The 15,205-nt window shown below is 41.7% G+C and overlaps 1 protein-coding gene across 4 annotated transcripts in view; it reads left to right on the forward strand.

The window, feature by feature from the left end:
* The window catches only part of Plekhm3 (pleckstrin homology domain containing M3), a 168,459-nt gene that overhangs the window by 135,135 nt on the left and 18,119 nt on the right, over window positions 1-15,205 (forward strand). For 3 of the 4 annotated variants that reach the window (XM_052192006.1, XM_052192007.1, XM_052192008.1), the window contains one exon: window positions 5,152-5,309. The exons of the other annotated variant lie outside the window; for it this stretch is intronic. In XM_052192006.1, the coding sequence (XP_052047966.1) occupies window positions 5,152-5,309 (158 nt within the window). The remainder of the gene's footprint in view (window positions 1-5,151; window positions 5,310-15,205) is intronic. 4 annotated transcript variants of the gene reach the window in all.

Here is a 15,205-nt window from a genome sequence, read left to right on the forward strand (position 1 = left end):
TAGTTGACACAAGCTGTATGGTTTCAGCTTCTCTGGAGATCCTTTAATGAATCAAACTACTCTGCACTGGAAAAATACATCTAAGCTGTCAGGACGCAAACCTGTGTTATCTATTTTCTCTTTTTAACTATCTTTGACCAATTTTATTAAGAAAATACTATTGTAGCTGGGTGGTGGTGGTGCACGCCTATAATCCCAGCACTCTGGGAGGCAGAGGCAGGCAGATTTCTGAGTTCGAGGCCAGCCTGGTCTACAGAGTGAGTTCCAGGACAGCCAGGGCTATACAGAGAAACCCTGTCTCAAAAAAAACCAAATCCAAAAAACCAAAAAAAAAAAAAAAAAAAAATACTTTTGTGCTCACACCAGTAACTACTGGTAATACGAGGGAGTCTGAAGCAGGAAGACTGTGAATTTAGGACCAGGCTAGTCTTAGAGAGATGGCTCAGCAATTAAGAGCACTGACTGCTCTTCCAGGGGTTCTGAGTTCTATTCCCAGCAACCACATGGTGGTTTACAACCATCTGTAATATTATCTGATGCCCTCTTCTGGTGTATCTGAAGAGAGCGACAGTGTCCTCATATACATAAAATAAATAAATAAGTTTAAAAAAAAAAAAAAAAAGACCAGGCTAGCCTACTTGTCAAGAACAAAACAACAACAAAAACAGAACAGAACACATTTTACTGATCAGGTGTGGTAAGCTCCCTGTTACACTAGAGCAGCTGTAGCCTGGAGAGAACATTTGTAGGACTTTCTTCATGTTGAGCTTTATGGAGGACTGTTGTCACACAGGGAGGCACACCAGTTCAGGTGACAGCTCAATTCAGTTCTGCCTTCTGACTTTCCTCAGGTTGTGTACTTTTTGGACAGAACACCCTCCCTTGTTTAACTATGCCTTGCGCATTCTGTCTCTGGGTGGCGTGGAGTCCTGATAGCTTTGCTCTGGTCTTCAGGCCCAGCTGGACACTGAGGGAGCAGACTACTCTGTGGTTCCATTTAAGGCACCATCCTCCTAGTGCTGTCAGAATAGGCTCCTAACTTAAGTCACACCCAGACGACTAGGCTGCAGAATTCAGAGGTGTGCAGTAAGGCTCTTAGGTGGTAGAGGGAAGGCTGTGGGAGGCAGGGCACTTGTATGTTTTGAGCCATTAGCCACATAAGGGTATGTCCTATTTTAAAAGGAACCTTACAGAACAGCACACATGGAGCCCACTTTTCGTAGTGATGCAACCTCTAGACTAGAGACCGTAATAGCCAGTCCTCTTCCCGGGGCTGCTAGTCATTGCATTCAAGGGCAGAATAGATCCTTGTCCCTGGAAATGTACAACTATAAAGTTTTTCCTTTCCATAATATTAATGGAATGTTTATAAATTCTAAAATTAATCTGAGAGTATTACCTCACTTTTCTGGAAAAAAAAAAAATCTTTAAGAAGCTTTAGCTGCTAGGTACATGGCCACAAACATGAGATGACAAAAGAGCAGCCAATCAAATATAAGGTAAGACAGAGTCCAGAGCGACTGCACTGCCTGCTGTTTCACCAGTGCTGGCTTGGTGCTCCTACATCACCCACACAGCACAGTGACTGAAAGTGTTTGTGACATCCAGACAACTCCACATTAAACTGCAGGCAGCAAGGACACCCAGGGAAGCATCCTCACTTAGTTAACAAGAACTCCGGGTGCCTGACAGGGACGGATAGTTAAATGAGGCTCACTGCTTGTTCTCTTAAGCTATCCCATGTGGAGATGCCAGGTTAGAGGTAAGAGTGATCAAATGTTCTCACAAATGTATGCTAAATGTGTAAATGTTCAACACACCACAAACAAGGACAGGTAAACAGCAGTAAAGAAATGAACAGCCTTGAGTTTCAGGTTGCTGTAAACAGTGTAAAAGTAGAGTCTGTGACCATTGTAACCAAAAATGAGGTTTTGGTTGAAGTCAGAACAGATCAGAGAGTTGCAGAGCTAAATGAATTGTAAGAAGCAAAGCCACGCCCTCCTAGAGGGAATTACCTCGAAGGACTGATACAAGAGCAGGTACATGCTGTGTCAGCAGGAGGGCTCACAGCTGAAGATGCCCAGACTGAGCATGGCAGTTGGGTTGGTATGCAGGCTCCTTTTTGGAGACTTGCCAAGCAAGGGAGCCATAAGTCTAGATATACACAGTTCTCTTGTACCCAGCATCAGGGACATAGTCATTTAGTAAGATTCTATTAAATCGGGGAAGAGTTTTTGTTAAGGATGAAATGAGAATTCACTGAAGATTTGAGAGGTGATAAGTAATGAAAGTGGTTTCAAAATTGTCTAATGCATGTAGTTTCCAGGATTAAAACTCAGGTTATCTTGTTAATCTGGACACTCCATTAAAGGAACTCAGCATGAACCTCAGAACACTATGCTGAATGAGAGAAGACACACACATATCCATATATGTAGACATACATGTAGATACACACACATGTACACACACATACATTGTATATGGTTCTATCTCTATGAAAAGGCCTTATAGGGACAGATAATAGATTGCTGGTTCTTAGAACTTTGGCGAATAAGGTAAAAAGTTAGTGGACCTGACTATTACATATATATGGAGCTAGAAGGGGGGCTGGGGAAGTTCTAAAATTGTTTGTAGTAAAGCATAAAACTCAATAAATAAACAGAGGTTTACATTTAAGTGGCTGAATTGTATGGTGATGGGTTATGTCTTAATAAAACTGTTATTTCTAAAAATGGAAGAGCAAATCAGTAAGATATGAAGGACAGATAGGTATCAATGTTTGATGGAAATAAATCACTCCTAGCAACTGCATAATTTCCAGCTTGGCTGTCAATGAAACAGCAAGAATCGCCACTAATATTGTCATTACTTTATGCTTTCAGAATACCCCAAAAAATCACATAAATATGACTATCATTGGTGAAAATTCAGTAGCGTGATTCTCTGCCACTGGACACAACTATCTTAATCTAGCAACAACTAAAATAATAATAAAAACTTAACCTTGCTATAGCCTAAAGGTAAAAGGAAGTGGCTTCCAAAAGGATAAACTGATTCTTATTAGTAGAAAAAATGAAACGTTAGTAACATGGAGGTGGACTGGGGGTGCTGTGTTATGAAGACTGTTAATTTCCAAATGGTCATTAGTTTCCCCGAGTAGGGATAAATATATTTCACTGTCCATATCGACTTGATGCAATGTTTTAGGAGCCTTCAGCATGTTCATACTTTTGTTCTAATGAATTCTGCATAGAGGAAAGACCTAGGTCTTGATCCTCAATCTCCTTTAGATCTTGGAAACCTGTCTCCCTGCCGCTCTTCTCATCACCTGTACTCACCGGGTTTTCAGACCATCCCAAATCCTCAGGTCTCTCTTTAGATGAGTCATTAATTGTGAGTGCTTAACAAAGAGACAGGAAACCAACTTCAACAGGATTGCTCCCGCCGTGTAGAAACAGCACTCTGAAGTGTGGGTTTGAGCTTGGTGTTGGATAGTCCCTAGACAGCGTGTATCAGAGGTTGCTGTAGGTGTGTGCCTTACTGCGGTTATTGGATTTAATGGTCCCTGAGAGAACAGAACTGAACCAGGGCTAGTGTATCTACAGCTTTCTGTAGGCTGTGGAGGAAGTGAGGTGACTGCTTCATGGCCTAGCTCAGAAAACAGCCACTATAACCTCTACCTCCCAGTTAGGAAAAGATCCATGCCTGAAAAGCAGTATACTTGATTTTATATTTGCTTCTTGTATTTCAGTGCAAAATAATTTTTCAGTACTGTAAAAAAGCAAAGACTCACAGTATACAAAGCTAATGGCACCTCTGACTCATTCCTCTCCCTGAGTTACCCACTGCTGGGATTGTTAGCATCATGGTATTGGTCCTAAGGTTTAAAATCCTTCTCCATTTCCATCTCTAGTGTAGTCTCATTTAAAAATAAATAAATAAATAAATAAATAAATAAATAAATAAATAAATAAATAAATGACAGATTACTTTCCTTGAAGTCTTACTGTGTCTCCCTTAGGTGTTAGTTAGAGGTAAAATTGTCATTTTAACTAGGTACTTATTTGAAAAAAAACAGGTATCCAGATAGTTATTGTTAGTTATTTTTGGCAGTCTCTAAGTTAATTTCACCTTTTCTCCTGATATCAAAGTCAGCCCATATAAACAGGCATTAACAGTACAGAAATAAAAGGCAGACACATTCCTGTTGCTTTGTGAGGTGCTGAAATCTTGGAAGCCCATGAGCAGTAGTTAAGTGCAGTGGTAATAGTAGTTACGTAACTGCTGGGAGTTCCAAGCTCATCAGTATTTGCAGGCCGGCATGTACAGTGATGGGGTGGGGGTGCGGCTACTGGCAGCTGCATGGCTGGTGTTGGGATCAGCATCTCGTGGATGGCCCAGGCCTCGTGGGGAGTGAGGCTCATCATCACCCTGGGATTCAGGCTGGTTTGTGAGGTCATTCGTTTTTTTCAGAAGTAGACAACTATTTTTGTTTTGTATTGTTCTTAATATGAAAACCTCCATTTTTAAAAGTTGTTTATTGAAAAAATTAGGAAATGTAAAATTACAAACTGAAAATGACCCTCAGAATCTCAGGTTACACCCTTTTTAAGTTATTACATTTACCAGCAGCATGAGAAACCCATTTTTCCATATCTGTTGTGTTCCTAGGGGAGAGAGTGAGAGAGCAGAGATGAAATCATATTAATTAAAGCCAAAGCTATGCTGCCGACTTACTCACATACGCACTGTGCCTATATGTCCTTGCATGTCTTACAAACCTGCCTCCTTCCTCTTCTGCCACCCCCTAACCCTGACTTGAGTCCTCAAGCGGGGTTCAGCATGCCCCCCCCCCCCGCCACACCACCCCCAGCACTGACTAGTCACCTCAAGCGGGGTTCGGCATGCCCCTCACCACACTGCAAAGCCACAGGACACAAAAGAAGCCCAGCATCTCTACCTCAAGCCCCAGTGGATAAACCCGCGCCTTTGGAGCAGCATCCTGGGCTGTGTCTCCTTGAGCTGCTGGGAAATTGTAATTAGAGGTTTTCCTGTTGGGAAAGGAGAGGAGCCCTTTTCCTCCCTTCCCACATCTGCAAGGCTTTGTTTTCAGTGTTGGGCCTCCTGGTCTTGTTTCTGTTTCTACAGGTGATAGAGGGAAAGCTGGCTCCATTCTTGGGCAAGGTTATTAAGTTCGCCACCGCGCATGTCTACAGCTGCAGTCTCTGTAGCCAGAAAGGGTTCATCTGTGAGATCTGTAACAATGGCGAGATCCTCTACCCCTTCGAGGACATTTCAACAAGCAGGTACGGAATACTTTGTTCTACAGAAATGTATCTGAGAGTCGTGTGTGCTTTTGTCTGGCTAGATCAAGATAGTTCTAAGCATTGTCTCTCACCCACTGGAACTCAGGTTCCCCTTGTTTCTGTACAGCATTTTCTCCTCTTGCTTCCCATTTAGCTGCAGTCCTCTATCTTTATGAAGAAGGAGGTAGCATTGCTGCAAAGCGATGCTGGCTCCCTCTGGTTTATTAGGTAATGAAGTGTGTGCTCAGATTCTGGCTTTGAATGGAGAGCAGGAGGAGGATGCCCACCCAGCTTTTCAGAGCAACAAGAAAAGAAATGGGAAACTCGGAGGAAGGCCAGGCCTAGACTGACTGCTAGACCTGCAACTCGAGGCCCTGGTGGGGAGCACGTTCCCCACAGACAACAGCAGAGATGAAAGTTGTAAGAGAGAAAAGTGGGAGTTCGTGTGGGATTCATTTTCTAACCAAAATGTTTGGGCATCAACAGCTCCCCTGTTGATAGATGATTTTCCCTCTAACTTGGGATCCAAATTTTTACTATGGCTTCTCCAAAATCACAGAATACTACATATCACTTTTCCTTTCATCCCTGAATCATAATAGGAATACTGTGTGTATGTGTGTGTGCACTGGCTTCTTTGATGAATGCCGTGGCTCATTTCCACCCTGCGGAGCTCACTTACACTGTGGTTCAGAACAGAAGGTGAGGCGTATACCCAGGAGAACCTAGGCATGCAGAACAGGGCTAACATGGTGAGCGCTGACTCAGCCCTCTTGGCCACTTTTTAAACCCAAAGGCTACATACAAGGACATAGAAATACACATGAGTCCAAATTCCAGTTTCCTGAGAATAGGTCCTTTGTTTCTAGAATATAGATTAGATGCCTTTTGGGGATATACACTCTAACCTAAGAACTTCTGCACAAAATTCACAGAATCAGTATTTAGAAAATCATAAAAAGAAACTTAAATGCCTATCAACTGATGAAGAAACAAAATTTAGTGTACGCCCCCAGTGAACTACTGTTTAGCCTTGAAAGGGGATGTAGAATTGTTACATGTTAACAGATGCTGGATGCAAAAAATAGCCACATATTATATGATTCCCTTTACATGGGATGCCCCAAATAAGCAGATCTTGGGGCTTGAGGGCTGGAGGGAATGGGTAAAGGCAGAGTTCTAAGGAACACAGGGGTTTTGATGGTGCAAATGTTGTAGGGTCTAGATGACAATGATGGTCACATAATCTTGTGGCTGCTAAAACTCATGAACTTGGGGCCTTGAGGGCCAAGCTTTATGTCACATATTGTGATAAAAATGAATAATAAAAACTAAGGTGCTTCTACTGAATAAGCCAATATGCCATATCACGAAATAAGTCTCAACTTGGAACTACATCACATGTGTTTTCTAGCAGGTAGAATTTAAAATCTACACTAGGAAGGGGCCTGACCACCCTAAAATGTTTGGAAACCCAGCTGTGCACTTCTGAATTAGTCCCAGGTTAAAGGAGTAGTCACGAGAGAAATTCTGAAGTATTTTTTAAGTGAATGAAAGTGAAATCACAGAAATGCAGACTAAAGCTAACGCAGTGCTGGCCAGTGCTTGTCTGCCTGTGGCCTGTGGCCTTCAGGCCACACAAGCTACATGAAACCCAAGGGCAGCTCTGAGTGCAGCCCAGGGCAAAATTGTGAAGGGACTTAAAACATTGTGAGACTTCTTTTTTAAATTTAAGTGTGTGGTTCTCGAGCGTGAACTTAGCAGGTGACAGTATCATATCTCAGTGTCAAGATTAGATACACAGGGCTTCCTGGGATTTGGAGCTCTAAACATCTATGTTTGAAAAAAGGGCAGGAATCTCAGTCAGTAATCTAAATATATATGTAGCAGGATTTTCCTTGTCCAGTTAATTTAATTATTAATACAATAAGCTTCCCATATATACTTTGAGGAACTAAAGAATAACAAACAACCCCAAACCAGCAGGAAAAAGAATATAAATTAAAATTCATAGAAATTCAAATAACTTAAAACAAGTGAGAAAATAACTGATTCAAAGCCTCCCAAACAGAGGCCACATGGCTTCACATGTGAATCTTCTTGAATATTTAGAAAAATAATACTAATGCTTCACACAAAAACAAAGGAGCTGATCCTAAAAAAAGAAAGAACGAAAGAAGGAAGGAAGGAAGGAAGGAAGGAAGGAAGGAAGGAAGGAAGGAAGGAAGGAAGGAAGGAAGGGAAGAAAGAAAGAAAGAAAGAAAGAAAGAAAGAAAGAAAGAAAGAAAGAAAGAAAGAAAGAAAGAAACTAACTTGAAGACGCGCGCGCACACACACACACACACACACACCTACCTTTAACACATACTGATAGACCTTCATGGAGAAATAAATGAGTCTACTGTAACAGAGATGTCACCTCTCTGTAAAGGACAGCTCCAGCACACAGAGACTAACCCTTGTCTTCAGAACACCAGCCAGACAACATAAGAATACATGTTCTGCTCAAGTGTGTGTGGAGCATTCGCCACACCTGAACAAATCCTACCCACTAGAAACCATTGAAAATACATTCTCAGATCATGTATTAAACAAGACATTGGTAATGGGGTAAGGGGGACTGCTTCATGGGTAAAAGTTCTTGCTGTGCAAGCTACAGGACACAACTTTGAATCCCTGGTACCACATAGAGCTAAGCCTGCCCTTTAACCCTGGTGCCTGGCCTTGGAGGGAGGGGCTAGACAAATCCTGAGAGTTCATTGGTTAGACAGCCTAGCTGAAATGGTAAGCTTCAGGTTCAGTGAGAAATCTGCTTCAAACCAATAGTAGAGCAAGAAAGAAAAAGACTTCCATTGTCCTCCACTGGCTTCTTCATGCATACTTATAGACATATGCACCCACACACACATGTGCACACATACCACACACACACAATCGGAATTAACAACAGAAAGGTGAGAAAAATCCAAGAGTATTTGGCAATTAAAAAAAACTTATAAATAACCTAAGTTGAATATGTTCATTCATATGAAAGTATACACATGAATGTTTATACAAACTTTATTCCTAATTATCCAAAACTGTAAGCAACCATGAACCCATCAGAAGGTGAATGGATAAACAAAATGTAATATATCCATACAATGAAATAGTAGTTCCCAATAGAAGGAATAAATGTACAGGCTACAAAGTTCTGTGACATTGTAGAAAATGGGAAATTGTAGAGATGGTAAAGATCACTGGTGGTCAGGGTTCTAAACTTGGGAAGAGTAGCTAGATAAAACGGGTTGTTAGGGCACTAATCTGTGTGATGCTGTAGTTATGTGACCATGACATTATCAGACACGTTTGTCAGACCCATAGTAGACAATACAGAATGAACATAACCCGTGGACCATGGGTAAAATAACCTATCGGTGTTGGTCTGTTCATTGCAGCAGTGCTACACTGCCTCAGTACTGTCATATAGTAAGGGAAATGGATGCTGGTGCCAGTGGTTCAGACAAAGGAGCTCTGTTGACTGTGACTCGAGAGCTTCCAAAGGAGCCTCACATGTTAGAAGCTTTGTCCGTGTGAACGGTGACTCAAAGATCAAAGTGAAATAGTTTTTAAGCAGGCTTTATTAGAACAGAAAAAAATTGCAGAGGTAGTGCAGAGTTCTACATACTGCACAGCCCACCACCCAGCTCCGGCTTCCTCAGCCTCACATGAGGATATTGCATCAGCTGGAATTATAAACCAGTGATTCCTCATTAGCTAAGGTCCATGGGTTTGGGTTTTAGGGGTTTTTTTCCCCCCATATTTCCTTAGTTTTTGCCTCATCCATTTTCTGTTTAGAATAGTACTTTACATAGAACTTTTACCTTTCAGAACTTTATTGTTATAGACTCAGCTATGACAGTCTCAAAGACTTTACTTATTTTGATGATCTTGACAGTTTAGTTTTGAAGGACACTGTTGGAGATGTCTGGGGTTTTTGTTTGTTTGTTTGTTTGTTTGTCTTGTTTTTTTGTGTTTTTTTTTCTCTTCAGAATTAGAAAGGCAAGCATGATTGAGCATATCTGTAATCCCAGAAATTCAGGAGCCAAGGCAGGAGTTCTGTCACAAATTCAAGACATCCCTGAGCTATGTGACAAGTTCCAACCAGCCTGGGCAACGAAAGCAAGAACCAATCTCTAAAAACAGCAACAGCAAAATTAGACTAGGCTTTATGCTTTTGGGGTGTGGGTGGGGAAGAACGTGTAGGTAAAGTACCATTTTTATCACATGTGACAAGTATTGCACCTTCCTGGCTTACCACTGTAGGATTTGTGGCACGCTCCTCCGCTGTAAAGTTTTTCTTCTCCCTCTCGTGCAGTCATCTTTGAAAGGAGTCACGTGACTCTTTTAATGCGGTCCACCTGCCTGGGAGCAGAGCATGCCCAGAATTGTTTGCAGCCCTGCTGGGGAGGTCTGTCCTTTTCTCTCATTCACTTTTTTGTAAACTTATTTGCTATTCTCGTCAGTGTAAAGTCATGCGTAGCTATTTTGTACCTGGGGTTGACGGTGCTGATTTATTGTTCAAGCCTCTTTAGCTCTGCACTCAGCTCGGCATCGGCCCCAGGGTCCCTTTGAGACAGCTCAGCCATTGTGTGTTTTGTTTGCTAGCTTGCTGATCATCCTTTTTTTCTTCCTGGCTCCACCAGATGTTTCGGGCTCATGCTACATCTCATATCCTCATCCATGAGGTGCCCACATGTCCAACACAGCCTTCTGTGACTGAGGATGACCACAGAGGTCACCATCTGACCGTGCGGCATTGTACATTTTTAAATGCCACAAGCCCTTAGACTTGTCCTCTTGACATGAATTCCACACAGAATCTTCTGGAAATTTTGGTTTAAGTCTAAAATCTATTACCTTCAAGGATATTATATGAAAGAGTATATTCAAAGATAATATGTCAAGGCTCTGAATTCTCACCAAAATGGCCATGTGTTACCCCATGTGAGAAGCTCCTATCCAGTGGTACTAAATCCGTAGCTATTTAGGATCCTCATTCCCTGCTGGTCACAGCGGCTCCACTCGTGCTTAAGTGAGAGATCAAAAGAGCCTTGAGCATCTTGCCTGGAATCCGGCTGATGAGGTTGATGATACTTCTCAGGGGCCGTTGTGCTTCCTCATGGTGCTCCATTTCCGGTTACACCCTAAGAGCAATGTATACAAGTCTTTAGGAAAAGACAAAAGAAAAATCAAACTTTAGCAAAGAAAATTGAGTGAGAAATACATGCCCATTTGTGAATTGTGATAAATAAATATTATAAGTAATTTGAATAATGAGGTCAGTGTGTCACTGAAATTTTATAAATGAAAGAATATGACACATGAGATTCACTTAAAATAATCTACCTGTGGTTGAAGAGATAGAAATGAAAGAGAGTGCCATAAGTTAGTGAAGTTGAAGGTCAGTGACAGACACACAGGGATATATTGGGCTGTGCTCTGTATTTCTGAGTATATTTGAAATTTTCCACACCTATATTTAAAAATCTTAGAAATGAGATACTTAGTGAATTTGTTATCCTCATACGGCCTAGTTTTATTTTCTCAGTATTGTAGTTTAGTTTTACAAAAAATTTCAGGGTAGGCAGCTGGCTCAGTGAGTAAAATTCCTGACATGAAAGGATGAAGTCCTGAGTTTGAAGCCATGTAAGAGCTGAATTCGGTACACATACATCTAGCCTCAGGCATCTGTGAGATGGAATATGGAGAAAGATGAATCCCAGAACCCTGCCACAGGAGATAGCCAATACAAGACCCATTTCAAGCCAGGTGCAATATGAGGACCTATACCTGATCTCCTCACATGAACCATCACACCGTGCACACACACACACCACTCTTACAACCTCTTTTTCAAGAAATGATTTCTTCAGTACATTACCAGTGTATAGAAAGCCAGCTGCAAGAGATACAGTGAATATGCATGATCCTTGCTGTGGTATATAGTTTTGAGGACAGAAGAGCCATGAGAAACCAGAAGATTAGCCAGTGATCATGCTATTAAAGCATGGTCAGAGCTAAATGAACCTAAATCACATCCGCATGAGTGTGCAGTGGGAGAGGAAGAAGCCTTCCGTGGTTTCTGGGAAACTTTGTGCTGCTCTAATGCACTGACTTTGGTAAATGGGTTTTAGAATATACCATGTTTACATTGTTTTTTCAGTTATGACCATATAACAAACATTGGTCAACTTGGACTTTCTTTTCCTTAAATCATTATCTGAGAGGATGCTTCCTGACTGTAATTTGAAACTGTGCCCCTAAAGTAGGGTTCCGGTGTGTAGGGTAACTTCCCCGGCACATGGAGAGAGCATGCTGGAACTAGCACTAGTTCTCACAGTTTACACACGGCAATTCTTTCTTCTGCCTGTACTATAAGTGCTACCTCTGTTTTAAACTCTTTTTAGTTTGTATACATGCATGCACGTGGGAGGGGGGGGGGCTCGTGCTTTAGAACATGTGTGGCAGTCAGAGGACAGACGGCTTGTGGGAGTTCTCTTTCTATCACTTGGGTTCTGGGAATCAAACTCAAGTCCTCAAGGCTTGGTGGTGAGTGACTTTATGCACTAAGCCATCTCCTGCCCACCTCTGCTTTGATGATAAGGAAACCTAAGCGCAGAGAAAAGAGCTTACTTGTCCCAACAGATAAGGCAAAACACTTAACAATAAATGTGACTCAACATCCACACTGCTCATTGCACACTACTGCTTCTTCTGTAAGACTTTTTTGAAGACTAGCTGTATGTAGTCTTCAAAGAAGGCTGCAGGGTACACCCTAAGAGTAATTATAAAGATATCTACATCTGCCTTTAAAGATACCTCCCTAAAGATGTGCTTCTCCATTGTCCCTTTATTTGCCCCAGGAGTTTAGGCACCTGGAGCAGTAAGCCAGCCACGGCAGATGGGGTGGTGCAGATACACATTTCTGTTGTTAAGTGGAGGAATGGCTATTGTGATGGGGATAAGAGAAGGTTGATCCCTGCATCCCTGGGCAGTGAGGTTATCCATGGAAGCTAAGAGTACCTTGTCTTAACTCCAGATTGTTACACTGTCCTAAGCTTCTCAGACCCAAATGAAACACCTACACACCCCTTAACTAAGAACCTCTTAAAGTCCAGACTGCAAGATTTAAATACAATAGAAAGACCATTTGGTAACCAAGCCTAATCCGTCATTTACCTGTGAGAGGAGGCAAGGGAGACAAGGCTTTAGGAGAAACAAACATTCATTCCATTAAGACAATGGCAAAAGCCACATCCCAGAGAAACAGAAACTAAGAAATAAGAGCTCTAACCCTGAAGAATTACAAGTCAGAAGATTAGCAGCTACTGCAGGAAGACCTGAGGAGAAATGATGAGTATGCGAGCAAAGCAGCCACAGACGCCACAGTGGCCCAGGACTTAGACTTTTTTCTTTTAAAGCTTTAAATTTTCTCCTATATAGCTTTCTCTCCATCATCTCCACACTTCACTAATGTCTCTTGTTATTAAGCTGCTGAGGAGACATGCTATTCTCAGTATTTCTGTGAAGATGTCATTCCTAAACACTTAAGTGATTTTGAAATACTCTGGGCCTCTTGAAAAAGACCTGTGAGCTCAGCCAACCACCCCAAGTCAGTCATGACTTTCTGTCCTGCGCCATTTGGCTTGGCTAAAGTTTTTTTGTTTGTTTGTTTGTTTTCAGATAACAGGAAAGTTGTCTCCACTGGTATTTAAATAGAGAAACCATGGCACTCTGAGACTCTTTGACCAATGTATGCTTTAGAGCTACATCCAGATTATATGAGTATACACAACACTTGAGTTTAGCGACCTCATAGTGTATGCGTCCCATAGATGTTTATTGTTGTGTTAGTTCATGAATGCTGACATTTTTTAAATGCACTGGCTAGTTAAGAGAATTTGAAGGCTTCCCATCTATAGTAGCTTTACAGAAATGTGACGTAGACCAGCTCATATACAAGGCTGGAGCCACTGACTTACCCTTTGAGGGATTTCTTTGGCGGGAATATTGGTCTGTCCAACTTGCCTTTGGGAAGGCATCAGAATGACATTGTTCCTGTGTGTCCCCAGGGCATCTGCAGCTCAGGCACTACTGTTCTAAAAGGGTTTGGTGTTTTAAGTTTTGAATATAAGACTTAGTACCAGCCGGGCGGTGGTGGCGCATGCCTGTAATCTCAGCACTCTGGGAGGCAGAGGCAGGCAGATTTCTGAGTTCGAGGCTAGCCTGGTCTACAGAGTGAGTTCCAGGACAGCCAGGGCTACACAGAAAAACCCTGTCTTGGGGGAAACAAAAAAAAAACAGTACCAGCACTAAGGAGGCAGAGATTGGTGATCTCTAAGTTTGAGCCAGTCTGGTGGCTGGAACACAGTGAGTTCCAGGTCAGTCATAGCTTCCTAGTAAGACTGCATCTCATAAAATGAAAAACAAATAATAATAATAACAACAACAATAAAAAGAAATAGTACAGATTGAACATTACTTGCCAGTTTCTCTTTGTGTACATGTAGTTAGTTTCTCCTCCAAGAAGTAAGGATGGCTCATTTGAAGTTGCTTACACTGAATTCTTACCAGTTGTACCAACACACACTCTCACCACATCCTGTCTTCACACTGTAGAAGAACTTTCCACATTATTTTGAGAATGAACATTGGCCTCACAGAAATGCCATAGCAAATGAGGCTCCACACAGAACTCATTAATTTCTGTACTGAGGTCTATTGTTAGACCATATAAGAAAGGAAAATGGAAAGGGAAAATTGTTTTTGAAACAGATCCCTCCCAAGGAACTTAAACCTGAAGCCTGTTACTTTTACCTATCTGTTCAAACTCCAAAATTATCATTTGTACTAAAGGATGTGAAGAATCTTCCTAGTATACATGACCTGTTAAAAATGCTGTTGTCAGTTTGGATTGGCTTCCTTACTACCCTGCCTGCCGCTATGGACCGGAACTTGAGGTGTAGATACTGTTCTTTCCATTGGAGCTTTCTGCCCTTCTTTATACCTCACATACACATGGAGTTCCAGATACCCAATGGCAGGCAAACCTGAACAAAGGTTCGTTTTCAAAAATGTCAAGGAAGCTGTGTTGTAAGATAAAGTGCTGAATTCCTTCCTCCCATGGAAGAAGCTTCAATACATAGATTTTGTTTGTTGGTGTTTGTTTGTTTGTTTTAGCACTGCCTGAGTAGTGGCATTAAAATCAGTGTTTTCAGATCAGGTGTGGTGGTGTTTATCTTTAATCCCAGCAAAGACAAATGGATCCATGTGAGTTTGAGGCCCACCTAGTCTACACGCTGAGTTCCAGACTAGCCAAGGCTACATAGGAAGACCCTGTCTCAAACAAACAAACAAACAAAAAGGAACAAAGCAAACAAAACAAAACAAAAACAAAAACCTGCTTCTTTTCTGTTATTCTATTTGCATTTTACTTGCCCACTAACAGGGCAGTAGAGACCATCTATGGAGAGAAATGTCCAATAAAGCTGCCACATATGTGCCAAAATAATAAACTGCACATTGCCAGCAGCCTGACAACAATTTCCATTTATCTAGTTCAGCTCATTATATTTTTAAGAGAATTGCATATTAAATGTTTGGCCTGCTTTGTGAGGCGGGGATGGGGGCAGGGTGCAGGTGAACTGAGCCTGAGAGGAGAAAGAAGTGCTATCCAGAAGCTTTGAGTGCTCCACCGTAGCTTCCTATTTATTCAGCCTTCATTTCTAAGAGCCCTTGCTCAAACATACTGAATTCCTGGATTATGGCCTCATGTGGACTTAAATACACACACATTACATACCCCTTTCTCACTAATCAGCCTGACACATTCCTTTGTTGGTAAATGGTTCCAA

This window comes from Apodemus sylvaticus, chromosome 9 (genome assembly GCF_947179515.1).
Source record: "Apodemus sylvaticus chromosome 9, mApoSyl1.1, whole genome shotgun sequence".
Lineage (NCBI taxonomy): Eukaryota > Metazoa > Chordata > Mammalia > Rodentia > Muridae > Apodemus > Apodemus sylvaticus.